Here is a 20,881-nt window from a genome sequence, read left to right as displayed (position 1 = left end):
AAAGCTGTCTTCCACATGCTCCCTCACTGACTCAGCCATCAACAGTACCTCTGCTTCACATGCCCATAGCAAAGAGTTCCAGACCTTCGGTTGTCTCTTTGGACCTCCTCGCCTCTTGAAAGCTGTTCTCTCTTTAAATCTGCTTTCTGCAGCTTGAAGCTTTAAACCTGAATCTTGGAGCCTTTCTCTGCCCCTCACTTTTAACTGCACTGAGCAGGACCTTTTCCAGGTTCCTGTCCTTTCTATGACTAGAGGGTCTTCACTGGACTTTCCCCTCTTCCACTACCCTGGATTTCTGGGGCTTTCCTTGGCTTCTGATTGGCTATCTATCCCCTTTGCTCCATCCCTTCCTGGCAGCTGCTTTTAAAAGACCAACAGAGCTCCACAGGCTCAAATTAAATTTGCTGTCTTTCTTCTTCTGTGCATGAGTGTGGGAGGGGCCTGTCTCTCTGGCCCCCGGTGGCTAGGCAAGTCCAATTCTTCTACCCTTCTTTGTTTAGCTTAGCTGCAATACCAAGATAACTTATTTAAACTATCTCTCTTTCCCAACAAGTTGCACCTAACTTTGTTAAGAATGAACTTTTATTGCTTAATTAATGTTTCTTACATTATGTCAACAGATAGTCTCCTACTGCCTGAATGGTTAAAGTCTCCAAAGAACAGATAAATATCATTTAGTCATTGGATAGTCCAGAACTTGAGTGTTGCTAAAAAAGAGACATGATGTGGAAGCTTTTTGTCTTGGACTTATCAGGATTGTTTGTGAGAATACGACATTTACCATTGGTGTAGACACTTCAGACAGCAGTATCCTCCCCCAAGCCAACTTGCCCAGCAGCAGGTTGCTCATGACTCAAATCCAGTTTGGCTGGGGAGGACATGCCAGTCATAGGTCTGACACCAGGCGACTGAAGAAACTGCTCAACTCAGAATATCATCGCAGTGGGACAATCCCAGCAGAATAGCACAAATGCTCCAGGTTTGTCCTCAAGGCATCCCTCAAGAGATAGAGTATGCCCACAGACTGAGGGAGATCCTGATTTGTGACCAAACAAAATGGAGAGAGAGCACCTACGGGGAGGCACAGGACACACTGAGAGGCTGGTTGCAAACATGCAGAAGCAAAGTTGAAACTGTCAGATGGAGTTTACAAACTCAAACAATCCATCTACCCACTGCTTCAAGCACCGTCCGTATGTGTGCAGATTGCATGTTGGGCTTATGAGCTATTTTACTATGCATGGAGCGGGAGTGGAAGCAAGTCATCCTCGATGCTGAGGTGCAACCTAAGAGGGAGAACACTTCCTCAGCTGAATTAACAAATCCCAGCTTATTTCCACAGTGAATAAACCTTACTCTGCTGAATAAACACATCCCAGTACAGTTACACAGTGAGTAACCCTTACCCTGCTGAATAAACACATCCCAGTACAGTTACACAGTGAGTAATCCTTACCCTGCTGAATAAACACATCCCAGTACAGTTCCACAGTGAGTAATCCTTACCCTGCTGAATAAACACATCCCAGTACAGTTACACAGTGAGTAACCCTTACCCTGCTGAATAAACACATCCCAGTACAGTTACACAGTGAGTAACCCTTACCCTGCTGAATAAACACATCCCAGTACAGTTACACAGTGAGTAATCCTTACCCTGCTGAATAAACACATCCCAGTACAGTCACACAGTGAGTAATCCTTACTCTGCTGAATAAACACATCCCAGTACAGTTACACAGTGAATAACCCGTACTCTGCTGAATAAACACATCCCAGTACAGTTACACAGTGAGTAATCCTTACCCTGCTGAATAGACACATCCCAGTACAGTTACACAGTGAGTAACTCTCACCCTGCTGAATAAACACATCCCAGTACAGTCACACAGTGAGTAATCCTTACCCTGCTGAATAAACACATCCCAGTACAGTTACACAGTGAATAACCCTTACCCTGCTGAATAAACACATCCCAGTACAGTCACACAGTGAGTAATCCTTACCCTGCTGAATAAACACATCCCAGTACAGTTACACAGTGAGTAATCCTTACCCTGCTGAATAAACACATCCCAATACAGTTACACAGTGAGTAATCCTTACACTGCTGAATAAACACATCCCAGTACAGTCACACAGTGAGTAATCCTTACTCTGCTGAATAAACACATCCCAGTACAGTTACACAGTGAGTAACCCTTACACTGCTGAATAAACACATCCCAGTACAGTCACACAGTGAGTAATCCTTACCCTGCTGAATAAACACATCCCAGTATAGTTACACAGTGAGTAATCCTTACCCTGCTGAATAAACACATCCCAGTACAGTTACACAGTGAGTAACCCTTACACTGCTGAATAAACACATCCCAGTACAGCCACACAGTGAGTAATCCTTACCCTGCTGAATAAACACATCCCAGTACTGTTACACAGTGAGTAATCCTTACTCTGCTGAATAAACACATCCCAGTACAGTTACACAGTGAGTAACCCTTACCCTGCTGAATGAACACATCCCAGTACATTTACACAGTGAGTAATCCTTACTCTGCTGAATAAACACATCCCAGTACAGTCACACAGTGAGTTACCCTTACCCTGCTGAATAAACATATCCCAGTACAGTTACACAGTGAGTAACCCTTACCCTGCTGAATAAACATATCCCAGTACAGTTACACAGTGAGTAACCCTTACCCTGCTGAATAAACACATCCCAGTACAGTTACACAGTGAGTAACTGTTACCTTAACTGAGCTAACAATGTACATACTAATAACTGGAATATTTCAGTTTCAGTAAATGAGTAAAATCCATCTTTTACCTTAGCCCTGAGCAGACACTTGCAGAGACCTTGGATCCAGGGAATGTTCTGACGGAGCCCTCATAGTGACAATGATGCTGCGGGAAGATGGTTAAATCTGAGCATTAAACCTCCTGGCACTCATTACATCCCAAGACAACACATTGACAATTCTTATTCCATATTTTAAGTGGGATTAGCATCAGGGAGCAAATGTAACAAGAACTTGGGAGTGAGGGGCCTGGGGCTGTAGTTTAATTGATGCTGGGAGAGATTCTCTCAGAGAGGAGGGTAAGGGTTTTTGGTGGTGGTGTGAAGATTCACAGATATCAGGCCCGAGTAGTGGCCCCTCTCCCCATTTCCTCAGTGTTATGACCCATCATCACTGCTGAGATTGGCCATTTTGCAAAGGCTGAGTTTTCATTCCCTACAATATTCATACGACATTTGAAATGTTAAACTTTCTCCCGACCACCATCTCAAGGGCAATTAGGGATGGGCAATAAACACTGGCCTAGACAACGACACCTACATCCCATAAACGAATAAAACAAAACTAGGCAGCAGTGATCGCCATGCTCCTATATACCTGGGAAATTTGGACACCCTACGGCAGCAACTCAAATCACCGGGCAAGTGTCACCAGGTGGTGGATTTGCAAGATCCAAGTCCAGCTATAGGAATTTCCAACTGCTCCATCCTCTCCCAAGCCAACTGGTGCAGCATCGAGGCACCAATCTCTCAAAACCAGCTACGCTGGGCAGGACTCCCTGAGGAGCTGGTGGTGTAATGGTAATGTTGCCGGGATAGTAATCCAGAGGCTCAGGCTGATGCTCTGGGGACATGGGTTTAAATCCCACCTTCAGGAATGGAAATCTGCTGTCCTTACCCGTTCTGGCCTACACGTGACTCGGGGCCCACAGCAAATGTGGTTGACTCTTAAATGCCCTCTGAAATGACCTAGCAAGCTACTCAAAACCGCTACAAAGGCTACAAAAAGAAATGAGAATGGGTGAATGTTCTGGCATTGGCCGAGGCACCAGAAATGACAACAGGGGGCTGGTGCCAAAATTGGGAGAACTGTCTCACAGACTAGTCAAGCAGCAGCCTGACATAGTCATCCTCAGGGAATCATACCTTACAGATAATGTCCCAGACTCCACCCTCACCGTCCCTGGGTATGTCCTGTCCCACCGGCAGAGGTGGTGGCACAGTGGTATACAGTCAGGAGGGAGTTGCCCTGGGAGCCCTCAACATCGACTCTGGACCCCATGTAGGCTCACCAGGTCAAACATGGGCAAGGAAACCTCCTGCTGATTACCACGTACCGCCCTCCCACAGTGGCTCAGTTAGGGCTCCTCCATGTTGAACATCACTTGGAGGAAGCACTGAGGGTGGCAAGGGTGCAGAATGTACTCTGGGTGGGGACTTCAATGTCCATCACCAAGAGTGGCTCAGTAACACCACTACTGACCGAGCTGGCTGAGTCCTAAAGGACATAGCTGCTAGACTGGGTCTGCGGCAGGTGGTGAGGGAACCAACAAGAGGGAAAAGCATACTTGACCTCATCCTCACCAACCTGCCTGCTGCAGATGCATCTGCCCATGACAGTATCGTTAGGAGTGACCACCACACAGTCATTGTGGAGATGAAGTCCCTCCTTCACATTGAGGATACCCACCATCGTGTTGTGTGGCACTACCACCGTGCTAAATAGGATAGATTTCAAACAGATCTAGCAACTCAAGACTGGGCATCCATGAGGCGCTGTGGGCCATCAGCAGCAGCAGAATTGTACTCGAACACAATCTGTAACCTCATGGCCCAGAATATCCCCCACTCTACCATTACCATCAAGCCAGGGGATCAACCCTGGTTCAATGAAGAGTGCAGGGGGGCATGCCAGGAGCAGCACCAGGCTGCTAAAAATGAGGTGTCAACCTGGTGAAGCTATAAGACAGGACTACTTGCATGTCAAACAGCATAAGCAGCAAGTGATAGACAGAGCTTAGCGATCCCACAACCAACTGATCAGATCTAAGCTCTGCAGTCCTGCCACATCCAGTCGTGAATGGTGGCGGACAATTAAACAACTCACTGGAGGAGGAGGTTCCACAAATATCCCCATCCTCAATGATAGGGGAGCTCAGCACATCAGTGCAAAAGATAAGGCTGAAGGATTTACTACAATCTTTAGCCAGAAGTGCCGAGTGGATGATCCATCTCAGCCTCCTCTGGAGGTCCCCAGCATCACAGATGCTAGTCTTCAGCCAATTCAATTCACTCCACATGATATCAAGAAATAGCTGAAGGCACTGGATATTGCAAAGACTATGTTCACTGACAATATTCCGGCAATAGTACTGAAGACTTGTGCCCCAGAACTTGCCGCGCCCCTAGACAAGCTGTTCCAGTACAGCTACAACACTGGCATCTACCCGGCTATGTGGAAAATTGCCCAGGTATGTCCTGTACACAAAAAGCAGGACAAATCCAACCTGGCCAATTACCACCCCCTCAATCTACTCTCCATCATCAGTAAAGTAATGGAAGGGGTCATCAACAGTGCTATCAAGCGGCACTTGCTTAGCAATAACCTGCTCACTGACGCTCAGTTTGGGTTCTGCCGGGAACACTCATTACAGCCTTGGTTTAAACATGGACAAAAGAGCTGAACTCCAGAGGTGAGGTGAGAGTGACTGCCCTTGACATCAAGGCAGCATTTGACCGGGTGTGGCATCAAGGAGCCCGAGCAAAACTGGAGTCAATGGGAATCAGGGGGAAAACTCTCCGCTGGATGGAGTCATACCTAGCACAAAGGAAGATGGTTGTGGTTGTTGGAGGTCAGCCATCTCAGCTCCAGGACATCACTGCAGGAGTTCCTCAGGGTAGTGTCCTCGGCCCAACCATCTTCAGCTGCTTCATCAATGACCTTCCTTCCATCATAAGGTCAGAAGTGGGGATGTTTGCTGATGATTGCACAATTTTCTGCCCCTTTTGTGACTCCTCAGATACTGAAGCAGTCCATGTCCAAATGCAGCAAGACCTGGAAAATATCCAGGCTTGGGCTGACAAGTGGCAAATAACATTCACGCCACACAAGTGCCAGGCAAAGACCATCTCCAACAAGAGAGAATCCAACTATCGCCCTTTGACATTCAATGGAATTACCATCACTGAATCCCCCACTATCAACATCCTGGGGATTACCATTGACCAGAAGCTGAATTGGACTAGCCATATAAATACTGTGGCTACAAGAGCAGGTCAGAGGTTAGGAACCCTGCGGTGAGTAACTCACCTCCTGACTCCCCAAAGCCTGTCCACCATCTACAAGGCACAAGTCAGGAGTGTGATGGAATACTCCCCACTTGTCTGGATGAGTGTGGCTCCCACAACACTCAAGAAGCTTGACACCATCCAGGACAAAGCAGCCCAGTTGATTGGCACCACATCCACAAACATTCACTCCCTCCACCACTGACACACACTAGCAGCAGTGTGTGTACCATCTACAAGATGCACTGCAGGAATTTACCAAAGCTACTTCGATAGCACCTTCCAAACCCACGATCACTACGACCTAGAAGGACAAGGGCAGCAGATAGATGGGAACACCACCACCTGGAAGTTCCCCTCCAAGTCACTCACCATCCTGACTTGGAAATATATCACCGTTCATAGTAACTGCTCAGACAGAGCAACAGAGATTAAGAATATATATGGTCCTGAGGTGGGACCAAGTACATATGAGATGCGAAGACAAAGAGGTTCCAATTGATGAGGTGTTCATTCACAGTCGAGTCATGGCCCCTGCCGGATGCACTGATTTGCCTCCCTTCACTGGAGAACTGGGGCATGAGGGGTAACACTGACAGGAATTGTGCACTGATGCTTTTCATCAATTATGCTGTGCAGATGCAAGATGTTATAATCTGACAACGTGTGGTTATCAGAAGCCAACTTAATGCCCCCCACCGCAGTGTCACCCCCTGATGATGGCAGAATTCGAATGGGAAACTCCGAAGTATTGTTACACAATGTTACCGTGACTACACGAGAGGTTACTTATAACCTGAGCAGTGTAATCACAGCCTTAAAGGAGGGTTGCAGTGACCAACCAACATCGGTCACTTGGAGCAAACATTAGCTGCGGCCGCTGATGAAGATTATAAAATCACACCGCTCTTTGGATTGAGAAACCAAAGGGAAGAAGGGAACGTAGTGTCTTTGGGGATATTGCGGGCTTATTTGGCATTGCTAATTCAGTCCTAAACTCTTGGAAAATCTCGAGTATAACTGACAGTACCTCATGGTCGGTGCAGGAAAACGCTAGAGGACTGAGGTTTGTGGCACAACACACTGAATATGTGCTCACAACAATAGATTTACAAAGAATAGGTTTATTGAAAGGATTAAGCCTGTTGGGCAGAGTACATTAGGCTCGACAGGTTTACAATCTGAGAGTTGAGTCTGTGCTGTGTTGGCCTGATATTCCGTTAACAACAGAATAGCAGAACATTGAAGAGATCAGATTGGGAACTGTGCTCAGGCACTGAAATTGGCAGCTTGAGCCTGATTAACCTGTCACCAGAAAGGAGACAATTATTGGTCACAAAATCAGCGACTGGGGGGTAGGGCGGCAAATGATATCCTCAAATTCTTGTTGATCATGCCCCATAGAGAGGGGCTATCAGGTTAAGTCCCTAGATGTGGTACAGGCTGTGTCAGTGTATAAACTGGGCTGACATGGATGGGTAACAAATGGAACTGAGGGTGCATTGCTTATGACGACAGGCGAGTGCTGTGTGGAAATGCAACATGATGCCACGTGGTCCTGCAATACCTTAAGGCCACTCGGCAACTCTACCGTAACAATCTTGGTGGGGCCCCTGAAGGGGGGTCTTTCGAGCAGTCCCGGCATCCCCAACTCAGTGGTAACCGACCGAAATAACTATCTCTATGGGGTGTGGAGCAATAATTCTGCCCCCAGGTTTCAGATTCATTCACTCTGGGAGATTTTCATCTGGCAGGCAGAGCCCTGGCAGGAAAGGTCTTCAGCTCTTGGTGGAATGCTAAGCTACACACAGGATACACATCAGAGAAAGCTGCCCAGGAGGATGTAAAGGAAGCCTTATCAATCACCAAGGACTTTTGTAACCTGTGGCCAACAATAACCACCAATGGAAGAATTATGGTGCGTCTGGCCAGCAAAGTGGCTAAAAGACGAGAGGAGTGTGGGTACGCATTATTTCAGTCTGCAAAGAACTATATGTATTCATATATGTAGCTTCCAGTACATGCAACTGCACCAGACTGTGCAAGCCTGACTGACAATCTTAAATTGGTTGTCAGCTTAATTCTGAGCACACTGAGGATTATTTAGCAAACGTTATCCAATCGCCGAATCCCATCGAATGTCGGACACTGTGTTTTGAGTTTTGCAAGCACAGGCCAGTTGGATGGCATCCCTGTCGCTTGCCATTTCAACACTCCATCCTGTTCTCTTGCCCACATGTCTGTCCTTGGCTTGCTGCAATGTTCCAGTGAAGCCCAACGCAAACTGGAGGAACAGCACCTCATCTTCCGACTAGGCACTTTACAGCCTGCCGGGCTGAATATTGAGTTCAACAATTTTAGTTCATGAACTCTCTCCTCCATCCCCATCCCCTTTCCAATCTTCCCCTTTTTTTCCCAATAACTTATATAGATTTTTCTTTTCCCACCTATTTCCATTATTTTTAAATGGATTTCCATCCATTGTTTTATCTCTCCCTTTTAGCCCATTTCGATCCCTTCCCACCACCCCACCCCCACTAGGGCTATCTGTACCAAACCCTAACCCAAACCCTAACCCTAACCCTAACCCTAATCCAAACCCTAACCCTAACCCTAACCCTAACCCTAACCCTAACCCTTCCACTTACCCCACCCCCACTAGGTCTATCTGTACTTTGCTTGTCCTGCTTTCTACCCTTAATTAGCACATTCCTTAGATAATATCTCCACCTTCAACACCTCTTTATCCTTTTGTCTGTGACATCTTTTGGTTATCTCCACCTAGCACTGGCCCTCTATCCAGCTCTACCTGTCCCACCCCCCTTAAACCAGCTTATATTTCACCTCTTCTATTTTTCCTTAGTTCTGTTGAAGAGTCATACGGACTCGAAACATTAACTGTTCCTCTCCGCAGACGCTGCCAGACCTGCTGAGTTTTTCCAGGTATTTTTATTTTTGTTTTTGTTTTGGATTTCCAGCATCCGCAGTTTTTTGTTTTTATCTCAGTGTTTAATTGACTGCCACTTCTCTTCCAGGAATGCCTACCTTGAAGAAGTATTGCTCTTCTCTCCGACAGGATTTCCGTATCTCTCTTTTGCCCTGTTCACCTTCATTGCTTTCCATTTCTCTCCTGGTGTTTGACAAGGTGTTTACTAAAACCCGCTTTCACAGCCATATTTCCTTTCTCAGTGACTGTCTCCGTCTCCGACTTACCCCACGTGGATTTCAACTGAAATTCCATCCCTCTTGTTTCGAACCCACCCAGGATTACAGGTATCTCCGGGACATACAACGCTCCTCGGACTGCTGTTCCCGTCGCATTCTGAGATCCACACTCAGTGCCATGCGCCGCCATATGAACACACTAGACCTCTCCCTCCAGCAGCACCGCCACACCCTATTTCAAAGTCCGCGTGCCCCCAGTTTCATTTTATTCTTCGTCTCATCCGACGCCTCAACAAGAAACTTTTTCTCTTTCTCTCAAGTGCAAAGGAACGCAAGCTCCAACAACTCATCGACACCAACACCCATCTAGGACCCTCCACCCCTGCCTGTCCCTCCGTCCCCACCCCATCTTCCAACCCCAGCCCCAGCCGCGTATTCACTATACCCCCTGACCTTGCCCTCTCCGATGCTGAACGTTCAGTGCTCAGCAAAGGACTTAGTTTCATACCCTTACGCCCTCATCTCAATGAATTTCGGGCTCGGCACGATGCTGAACTCTTCTTCCGCCGCCTTCGTCTCCGTGCTCACTTCTTTGGGCAGGAGTCCTCTCCCCGTTCAACGGATCCTTTTACCCACCTCCAATATTCTCCCTCCACCTGGACCCCTCCCTCTGGATTCTTACCTTCTCTTGATCTTTTCATTGAGAACTGTCGGTGTGACATTAGCCGTCTCAATTTCTCTGCTCCTCTCACCCATTCTAATCTGTCTCTCTCTGAATTTACTACACTCCGTTCTCTCAGGTCCAACCCCAACATTGTCATCAAACCCGCTGACAAGGGTGGTGCTGTTGTTGTCTGGCGCACTGACCTCTACCTCGCGGAGGCTGAGCGTCAACTCGCAGACACTTCCTCCTACCTCTCCCTGGACCATGACCCCACCACGGAACATCAAGCCATTGTTTCCAGGACTGTCACTGACCTCATCTCCTCTGGAGATCTTCCTTCCACAGCTTCCAACCTGATAGTCGCCCAACCTCGGACAGCCCGCTTCTACCTTCTACCCAAAATCCACAAACAGAACTGTCCCGGCAGACCGATCGTGTCAGCCTGTTCCTGCCCCATGGAACTCATTTCTTACTATCTTGAGTCCCTTCTCTCTCCCCTTGTCCAGTCTCTTCCCACCTACATCCGTGATTCCTCTGACACCTTACGTCACATCAACAATTTCCAGTTCCCTGGCCCCAACCGCTTCCTCTTCACCATGGATGTCCAATCCCTCTACACCTCCATCCCTCACCAGGATGGTCTGAGGGCCCTTAGCTTCTTCCTCGAACAGAGGCCCGAACAATCCCCATCCACCACTACTCTCCTCCGTCTGGCTGAACTGGTTCTCACACTGAACAATTTCTCCTTTAACTCCTCTCACTTCCTCCAAATAAAAGGTGTGGCTATGGGTACCCGCATGGGCCCCAGCTACGCCTGTCTCTTTATGGGGTATGTGGAACATTCCTTGTTCCAGTCCTACTCCGGCCCCCTCCCACAGCTCTTTCTCCAGTACATCGATGATTACTTCGGTGCTGCTTCGTGCTCTCGTCTGGACCTGGAAAAATTTATTAATTTTGCTTCCAATCTCCACCCCTCCATCATCTTCACATGGTCCATTTCTGACACTTCCCTTCCCTTCGTTGACCTCTCTGTCTCAATTTCTGGTGATAGACTGTCCAACAATATCCATTACAAGCCTACCAACTCCCACAGCTACCTTGACTACAGCTCCTCACACCCCGCCTCCTGTAAAGACTCTATCTCATTCTCTCAGTTCCTTCGCCTCCGTCGCATCTGTTCTGATGATGCCACTTTCAAAACAGTTCCTCTGACATGTCCTCCTTCTTCATTAACCGAGGTTTTCCAACCATGGTGGTTGACAGGGTCCTCAACCGTGTCCGGCCCATCTCCCGCGCATCCGCCCTCACGCCTTCTCCTCCTTCCCAGAAACATGATAGGGTCCCCCTTGTCCTCATTTATCACCCCACCAGCCTCCACATTCAAAGGATCATCCTCCGCCATTTCCGCCAACTCCAGCATGATGCTACCACCAAACACATCTTTCCTTCATCCCCCCGGCGGCATTCCGCAGGGATCGTTCCCTCCGGGGCACCCTGGTCCACTCCTCCATCACCCCCTACACCTCAACCCCCTCCCTCGGCACCTTCCCATGCAACCGCAGAAGGTGCAACACCTGCCACTTTACTTCCTCTCTCCTCACCGTCCAAGGGCCCAAACACTCCTTTCAAGTGAAGCAGCATTTCACTTGCACTTCCCTCAATTTAGTCGACTGCATTCGCTGCTCCCAATGCGGTTTCCTCTACATTGGAGAGACCAAATGCAGACTGGGTGACCGCCTTTCAGAACACCTTCAGTCTGTCCGCAAGCTTGACCCAGACCTCCCTGTCGCTTGCCATTTCAACACTCCACCCTGCTCTCATGCCCACATGTCCGTCCTTGGCCTGCTGCACTGTTCCAGTGAAGCTCAACGCAAACTGGAGGAACAGCACCTCATCTTCCGACTAGGCACTTTACAGCCTTCCGGGCTGAATATTGAGTTCAACAATTTTAGATCATGAACTCTCTCCTCCATCCCCACCCCCTTTCCGATCCCCCCCCCTTTTTTTTTCCAATAATTTATATAGATTTTTCTTTTCCCACCTATTTCCATTATTTTTAAATGTATTTCCATCCATTGTTTTAGCTCTACCTTTTAGCCTATTTCGATCCCTTCCCCCCACCCCACCCCCACTAGGTCTATCTGTACCAAACCCTAACCCTAACCCTAACCCAAACCCAAACCCAAACCCAAACCCTTCCCCCCACCCCACCCCCACTAGGTCTATCTGTACTTTGCTTGTCCTGCTTTCTACCCTTAATTAGCACATTCCTTAGATAATATCACCACCTTCGACATCTCTTTGTCCTTTTGTCTGTGACATCTTCTGGTTATCTCCACCTATCACTGACCCTCTATCCAGCTCTACCTGTCCCCCCCCCACCCCACTTAAACCAGTTTATATTTCACCTCTTTTCTATTTTTACTTAGTTCTGTTGAAGAGTCATACGGACTCGAAACGTTAACTGTTCCTCTCTGCAGATGCTGCCAGACCTGCTGAGTTTTTCCAGGTATTTTTATTTTTGTTTTGGATGCCATCTGTACCCTGCCCATTGCAAACAGTGGCTGGGACATGCTGCTCGATACAATCCACCAGTCTGTGGTACGTGTGGCCCACACACCTACCATCACACTGGCACTGAAATTCATATACCACATTACTCATTTGTGTGACAGGCAGAACGTCTATTTGGTTTGGTGGCAGCCTCCTCTTAGTGGCAAATGCCACTCGTGTGGTGCATTTACCTGTACTGGAAGGTATAGGAAATAAATGATCAAAATATGTGCCCCATCAGTGTATTTAAAAGTCAATGGACTTCAGTTTGATCTCAGTCCACAGGGTCTTGTTCTTTGCAAGCAGAAAGAACATGAACGCACTATGCCCCTGTTTCAGCTAAACAAAATAAGTGACAGCCATTCACTGACTCATTCCTCAGGGCAAAGCCTCGACCAATCGGGCTCAAGCTACCTGGCTTAAATTTCAAACAATGCCTGGCAGCTAACTGTCAGTAACCATCACTGGTGCATTCTCCATGCCATGCCACTTGCCAACCAATCAGCAATCTCCTCACATGCAGTATAAATTGTTGTTTCCCTTTGATACTGGTGTTCTTGTGAAGTGTCCTGATGAGTGCAAGACGAAAAGCTTAGACACGTCTCCTTTTTTTGCAGCCATACTCAAGTTCCGTAATACCAAATGACTATTTGTATACCCACCACAGTGGTGGGGAGGAAATAAATGATCAAAATATGTGCACCATCGGTGTATTTAAAAGTCAATGGATCTCAGTTTGAAGACATTGCTCACCAGATTAGTGCCCTTCTTTGTCCCATTTGAATCGGAGCCTGATGCCTGGAACTCTCTCAGTTCTTTGAGTCTGTGGGGGAAAAAAAACAGAAAGTGAAAATCTTTTGCGAAAATCTGGATCACGGTTTATATATTTTAGAAAATAACTTTTTAGTTTTAAGAGTTAAAGTTTTAATTGTCGCAAAATGGGAGCATCTGATTGGAAAAGTGAAAAGCTCCTCGGGTGTAAATGCAACTCCAACAAGCCGGGGATGGTTACACTTAAAAGTTTTGAGCATTGCTGATTGAAGAGGTCAGAACCAGAAAGGTCAGATCCTAAAGGTCAAAGACCTTGCTCTCAGCTTCACAATGATAGCAACATACCTGGGAAGCATTGTCCTGTCATTATTAGAATGTTTGTTATTCTTTCATGGGACGTGGACCTCACTGGCAAGGCCAGCACTTGTTGCCCATCCCTAATTGCCCTTTAACCGAGTGGCTTGCTCGGCCATTTCAGAGGGGAGTTACGAGTCAATCACACTGCTGTGGGCCTGCAGTCACGTGTAGACCAGATCAGGTAAGGACGGTAGATTCCCTTCCCTAAATGGGGCATTAGTGAGCCCAGTGGGTTTTTAGAACAATCAACGATAGCTTCTCAAGCCACCATCACTAGGGCCAGCTTTCAATTTCAGATTTATTTGATTCATTGAATTTAAGTTCCACCAGCTGCCATGGTAGAGTTTAAACCATATCCCCAGAACGTTAGCCTGGGCTTTGGATTATTAATCTGGCAACATTACCATTATACCACCATTTACCCCATGATACAAGTTACTCATATGGTTTCAAAGGATCCAGGAAAAGTTCTGGAAATTGAAAGGCAGCTCATTTGCATTTCTGCCTGGGAACAGGCCATGCACCACACTGCCATAAGATTGTGAGTCAGGGTGGAGCCTTGGTTGGAAGGTTCTTTTCTTAAATTTATCTGTGTGTGTATGTGCCAAACAAAGCAGGGGGTTCAGGTGGATTTCACGAGGGAAAAGCAGCTGGGATATTTGCTCCAGCTTGTAGTTCATAGAAAACTCTGCAGTGGTCCTCATTGAGCCTTGTGTCAGAAAGAAGCCAGCAGTCAGTCAGACTGAAGCAGGCAGCGCAAAATAAACAGGTCAGGTACTGCACAGAAGCTGTGGGTGCATGGAGAGCCATTAATGGATCAAGGGGTGTTCCTGTAGTTTAAATCCCCAAGAAAGAAGGCAGTGCTTGAAATGAAGAGTCCACAGTCGTGAGGTCTGCAAAGAATTTGGAGGATTGCTTAGCCAAAAGCTCGTGGAATGATCCAATGCAATTTGTAGTTTGAAGAATAGCTCAAATTCTAAGGAGAATTCAAGTGAATTCCAGTGAGCTGTGGCATTCGTCTTGGGGCTAGTCCCAGGAAAAGAGATTTTGTGGATTAGGAGAATTCTTAAGGGAAAGTAAAACGTAGAACTGAGTTTATAGTCTTGATAAGCTACAGCGTTAAGTTCGTAGCGCTTACTCTGTTTTATTCTTTTTGATATAGACAATCGAGTACGATTTTGTGTAAAAACATGAAGGCCAGAATTTTCCTGCCCCTCCCACTGGCGGGATCCTCCTGTGCCGCCAGAGTACATTTGAATGGCTCACCGCATCCGCTGTGAGAAAACCCGTCTCAGCAGGTCCAGAAAATCCCATCCAAACCCGTGTGGCATCTTTCTGTTGGTCAATTCCTGGATGATTGGATTTCACAGAATCACAGAATCACACGGTGCAGAAGAGGCCCTTCGGCCCATCGAGTCTGCACCGACACGTGGGAAACACCTGACCTACCTACCTACCTAATCCCATTTACCAGCACTTGGCCCCATAGCCTTGAATGTTATGACGTGCCAAGTGCTCATCCAGGTACTTTTTAAAGGATGTGAGGCAACCCACCTCCACCACCCTCCCAGGCAGTGCGATCCAGACCGTCACCAACCTCTGGGTAAAAAAGTTTTTCCTCACATCCCCCCTAAACCTCCTGCCCCTCACCTTAAACTTATGTCCTCCTTTAAATTTCTCCTTTAAATGTTAACAGCATTGTTACACAATGTCCCACACAGTTAGAGTGGACGGCAGGGTCGATTGGTTTGTCCATGTATGATACGCGCTATCTGAACCTAATTAAGATCCATCCTCAATTAGCCATCGTCCACAAGAGGTCATTGGCATTGGATACTGAGCGTTAAGCCAGAATAAATCCCAAAACACCAAAACAGCAATGGAAGGACTGAACGAGTAAAATTATTCATCAGAAATGTTCCTCGAAATGAGTTCAAGTCTTGTTGCTCTTGATGCTGGACAAGGTCCCATGTTAGAATTGTTGTTCTGTGGAATGGTCTGCCGTCAGATTCACTTTTCAATCAGACTGTGTCGCTCGAGGTTGTTGCAAATGGGAACAAATAAAATCAGACTATTCTCATCTCGCACCTAATCTTCTCACATGGGAGCGATTGCTGGAAGCTAAGAGTTACCCGTACAAACACAGCATTTTACCATGCAGGGTGAAGTTATTTCACACAGTCACACGGTGCAGAAGAGGCTCTTTGGCCCCTCGAGTCTGCACAGACACGTGAGAAACACCTGACCTACCTACCTAATCCCATTTACCAGCACTTGGCCCATAGCCTTGAACATTATGACGTGCCAAGTGCTCATCCAGGGTTAAATTCCATCTGCCACTTATCTGCCCATTTGACCATCCCGTCTATATCTTCCTGTAGCCCAAGACACTCAACCTCACTGTTAACCACCCGGCCAATCTTTGTGTCATCCACAAACTTACTAATCCTACCCCCCACATAGTCATCTATGTCGTTTATATAAATGACAAATAATCGGGGACCCAGCACAGATCCCTGTGGTACGCCACTGGACACTGGCTTCCAGTCACTAAAGCATCCTTCTATCATCACCCTCTGTCTCCTACAAATAAGCCAATTTTGAATCCACCTTATCAAATTACCCTGTATCCCATGTGCCTTTGCCTTCTTTATAAGTCTCCCATGTTTGACCTTGTCAAAGGCTTTGCTGAAATCCATATAAACTACATCAACACCACGACCCTCATCTACACACCTTGTCACTCCTCAAAAAATTCAATCAAATTTGTTAGGCATGACCTCCCTCTGACAAAGCCATGCTGACTATCTCTGATCAAACCTTGCCTCTCCAAATGGAGATAGATTCTATCCTTCAGAATTTTCTCCAATTGTTTCCCTACCACTCACGTGAGACTCACTGACCTGTAGTTCCCTGGCTTATCTCTACAACCATTCTTAAATAGCGGAACCACATTAGCTGTTCTCCAGTCCTCTGACACCTCCCCCGTGGCCAGAGAGGAATTAAAAAGTTGGGTCAGAGCCCCTGCGATCTCCTCCCTTGCCTCCCTCAGCAGTCTGGGACACAAATCATCCGGACTTGGAGATTTGTCCACTTTTAAGCCTGCCAACACCTCCAGTACCTTGTCACTCCCTATATCAATTTGCTTAAGAACCTCACAGTCTCGCTCCCCGAGTTCAATACCTTCATCCTCATTCTCTTGGGTGAAGACGGATGTGAAGTATTCATTCAACACTCTACCGATGTCCTCTGGCTCCACCCATAGATTGCCCCCTTGGTCCCTTATGGGCCCTACTCTTTCCCTGGTTATCCTCTTCCCATTGATATACTTATAGAATATCTTGGGAATTTCCCTACTTTTACCAGCCAGAGCTTTCTCATATCCCCTCTTTGCTCTCCTAATTGCTTTCTTAAGCTCCACCCTGCACTTTCTGTACTCCACTAATGCCTCCGCTGATTTGCTTCCCTTGTACCTGCTAAAAGCCTCTCTTTTCCTTCTCATCATATCCTGAATATCTCTGGTCATCCATGGTTCTCTGGGCTTGTTACTCCTTCCTATCACCCTAGAGGGAACATGTTGAGTCTGTACCCTCCTCATTTCCTTTTTGAACACCCCCCACTGCTCCTCTGTAGATTTCCCCACAAGTAACTGTTCCCAGTCTACCTTGGCCAGATCCTGCCTTATTTTACTAAAATCCACTCTCTCCCAATCCAAAACATATTTTTGCAACTTGTCTAGTTCTTTGTCCATAACAAACTTAAACTGTACCAAGTTGTGGTCACTATCACTAAAATGCTCACCCACCACCACCTCAGCCACCTGTCCGGCTTCATTCCCCAGAATTAGGTCCAGCACTGCGCTGTCCCTTGTTGGACCCTCTACATATTGACCTAAAAGGTTCTCCTGTACACATTTCAAGAAATCCACCCCATCCGAGCCCTTAACACTATGTCTATCTCAATTAATGTTGGGAAAGTTGAAATCACCTAATATAATTACTCTATTGTTATTGTTTATACACACCTCCACAAATTGTGCACATATTTGCTCCTCAATTTCCCGCTGACTATCTGGGCGTCTATAATAAACACCTAATAATGTGGCTGCCCCTTTTTTATTCCTAAGATCTACCCACAAAGCTTCATTCAATGCCCCCACCAAAATATCATCTCTCCTTACTGCAGTAACTGACTCCTTAACTAATAATGCGACGCCTCCTCCTCTTTTACCCCCTCCCCTGTCTCGCCTGAAGATTCTATATCCCAGAATGTTGAGCTGCCAATCCTGCCCCTCCCTCAACCACGTCTCAGTGATGGCTACTGTATCACAATTCCACATGTCAATCCACGGTTCTGATGAAGAGTCATTCGGACTCAAAATGTTAACTGTGTTCCTCTCTGCAGATGCTGTCAGACCTGCTGAGTTTTTCCAGGTATTTTTGTTTTTGTTTTGGATTTCCAGCATCCGCAGTTTTTTGCTTTTATCGCACCCTCATCTCATCCGTTTTACCTGTAATACTCCTTGCATTAAAGTAGAGACCATCCAGCCTTGCCTTACTCCCTTGTAGCTTAATGCAGCTGTACTCCCTCTGACTTGATTGTTTTACTGTATTATGATGTGTCCCTATTCTGCTAACATTCTGTGTCCCTTCCCCCTGCCCAATTAGTTTAAACTCCTCCCAACAGCACTAGCAAACCCGCCCACAAGGATGTTAGTCCCGCTCTGGTTCAAATGTAGACCGTCCCGCTTGTACAGGTCCCACCTTCCCCAGAAACGGTCCCAGTGATCCAGGAATCTAAAACCCTCCCTCCTGCACCAACTCTTAAGCCATGTATTCATCTGCGCTATTCTCCTATTTCTGTGCTCACTAGCACATGGCACTGGGAGTAATCCAGAGATTATAACCCGAGAGGTCTTGCTTTTTAGTCGACTGCCTAACTCCCTGATTTCTTGATGCAAGACATCCTCCCTCTTTCTACCTATGTCATTGGTACCAACATGTACCATGACCTCTGCCTTATCACCCTCCCCCTTCAGGATGCTCTGCAGCCTTTCAGTGACATCCCGGACCCTGGCACCAGGGAGACAACATACCATCCTGGAGTCACGTTGACGGCCACAGTAGCGCCTATCTGTTCCCCTGACTATAGAATCCCCTATTACTATTGCTCTTCCTCCCCTCCTACACAGACAGGCTGCTTGTGGTGCTAGAAGCTTGGCTCTGTCCGCACTCCCTGGAGGAACCAGCCTCCAAAATGGAATACCGATTTGCGAGCGGGACCCCAGGGGACTCCTGAACTACCTGCCTGTTTCTCTTGGACTGCCTGGTGGTCATCCATTCCCTTCCTTCCTCAAGTCCCTTCATCTGTAGTGTGACCACCTCTCTAAATGTGCTATCCGCGATGCTCTCAGACTCGCGAATGCTCCACAGTGTCCTCGGCCGCCGTTCCAGCTCTGAAACCCGAGCTTCCAGGAGCTGCAGCTGGACACACTTCCTGCACACATGCCGGTCCCCGTGGGAAGCTGGAAATGTCGCCGGCTTCCCACATGGAGCACAAAGAGCACACCACGGCTTTGAGCTCTCCTGCCATGACTTATCCCTTTAAATTAAACCTTTTAAATCAATTACTCTAGAGCCCTTCTTTCCTGATCCTCGTTACTATATACAGGTAATTAGAATCCGCCATTATAACTTCTCTGTGATGTAATTTCCTTGCAGATTTGTTCCTCTATATCCTTACTAGTAGCTGATGGTCCATATATTACACCGAGCAATGGAATTGCACCCTTCTTATGTCTTAGCTCTAGCCAAATCGATTCTGTCCATGAATCCTCTGACACATCCTCTTTCTCCAGTCCTGCAACACTGTCCTTAACCAAAAATGCCACCCTCCTCCTTTTTTCCCTTTCCTATCTTTTTTGAACACCTTGTAACAAGGAATATTTAGCACCCAGATCTGCCCTTCCTTAAACCACGTCTCCGTTACCGCCACAACATCATAATCCCGCAAGGCTATCTGTGTGCCTGTAACTCCCCAATTTTATTAACTATACTCCTTGCATTCACATACATGCAGTGTAACCCTGAATTAGACTTCATTACTTGCTCCCTTACTCCAACCCCATCTATTAACTTACTATTCTCTGTTTTTGTGCTATCCACCTCTCCCAACATTCCGTGCACCCTGATATTATTTTCTAATATTCTCTCCTTGTTCCCACACCCCTGCTGAGTTAGTTTAAACCCTCCCTAACAGCACTAGCAAAACATCCCGCAAGGAACTCAGTCTCAGCTCTGTTCAAATGCAACCCATCCGGCTTGTACAGGTGGCATCTCCCCAAGAGCCAGTCCCAGCGTCCCAGGAATCTAAAGCCCTCCCTCCTGCACCATCTCTCCAGCCACGCATTCATCTGTCTCATTTTCCTATTTCTGTGCTCACTTGCACATGGCAATGGGAGTAATCCGGAGATTACTACTTTAGAGGTCCTGCTTGCTAATTTTTTACTTAGCTCCCTAAATCCTGATTGCAGGGCCACATCCCTCTTCCTACTTATGTTGTTAGTACCACGACCTCTGGCTGTTTGCCCTGCCCCACAAGAATGTCCTGTAGCTGTTCTGTGATGTCATTGACCCGAGCACCAGGGAGTCAACAAACCATCCTGAAGTCACGTTGATGGCCACAAAAACGCCTGTCTGCTCTCCTAACTAAAGAATCCCCTATCAGTACCTTCCGCTTTTCTTCCTCCCTTCTTGTACAGCTGGGCCACCCATAGTGCCACGGGCTTAGCTCTTGCTGCACTCCTCCAAGGATCCATCGCCCTCACCGATATCCAGGACGGAAAACCTGTTAGTGAGCGGGACCTCTGGCGACTCCTGCACTACTGCCTGTTTCTCTTGCTATGCCTGGCGAGCACCCATTCCCTATCTGCCTGCTTGCCCCTAACTTGCATTGTGACCACCTCTCTAAACGTGCTATCCACGTAGTTCTCTGCCTCACGGATGCACCTCGGTGACTCCAGCCGCTGCTCAAGCTCTGAAAGGCGGAGCTGAAGCTTGTGCAGCCGGTGACACTTCCTGTACATGGGCTCGTCTGGGTCACGAGAAGTGTCCACGACTTCCCACATGCCGCAGGATGGGCATTCCTCTTGGCTCAGCTGTCCTGCCGTGGCTTATCCTTAAACTTTCAAATCACTTGTTTACTTTAACTTTAGTTACTTTACTTCCTTTCACTTACTTTAACCTTACTCCTGAGCTCTTAACGATGAACTGGAGATCAGT

General features: G+C 47.2%; 1 protein-coding gene across 1 annotated transcript in view; it reads right to left on the bottom strand.

Moving 5' to 3' along the window:
* LOC144688630 (disintegrin and metalloproteinase domain-containing protein 19-like) overlaps positions 1-20,881 on the bottom strand; it is a 61,618-nt gene that overhangs the window by 13,932 nt on the left and 26,805 nt on the right. Inside the window, exons 5-6 of the mRNA XM_078555431.1 lie at positions 13,227-13,296; positions 2,834-2,910 (exon numbers count right to left, since the gene is read on the bottom strand). Of these exons, the coding sequence (XP_078411557.1) occupies positions 2,834-2,910; positions 13,227-13,296 (147 nt within the window). The remainder of the gene's footprint in view (positions 1-2,833; positions 2,911-13,226; positions 13,297-20,881) is intronic.

This window comes from Cetorhinus maximus, chromosome 1, assembly GCF_964194155.1.
Source record: "Cetorhinus maximus chromosome 1, sCetMax3.hap1.1, whole genome shotgun sequence".
Taxonomy (NCBI): domain Eukaryota; kingdom Metazoa; phylum Chordata; class Chondrichthyes; order Lamniformes; family Cetorhinidae; genus Cetorhinus; species Cetorhinus maximus.
Note: the sequence above shows the minus strand (reverse complement) of the source record. Positions and strands in the feature narration are given on the sequence as shown.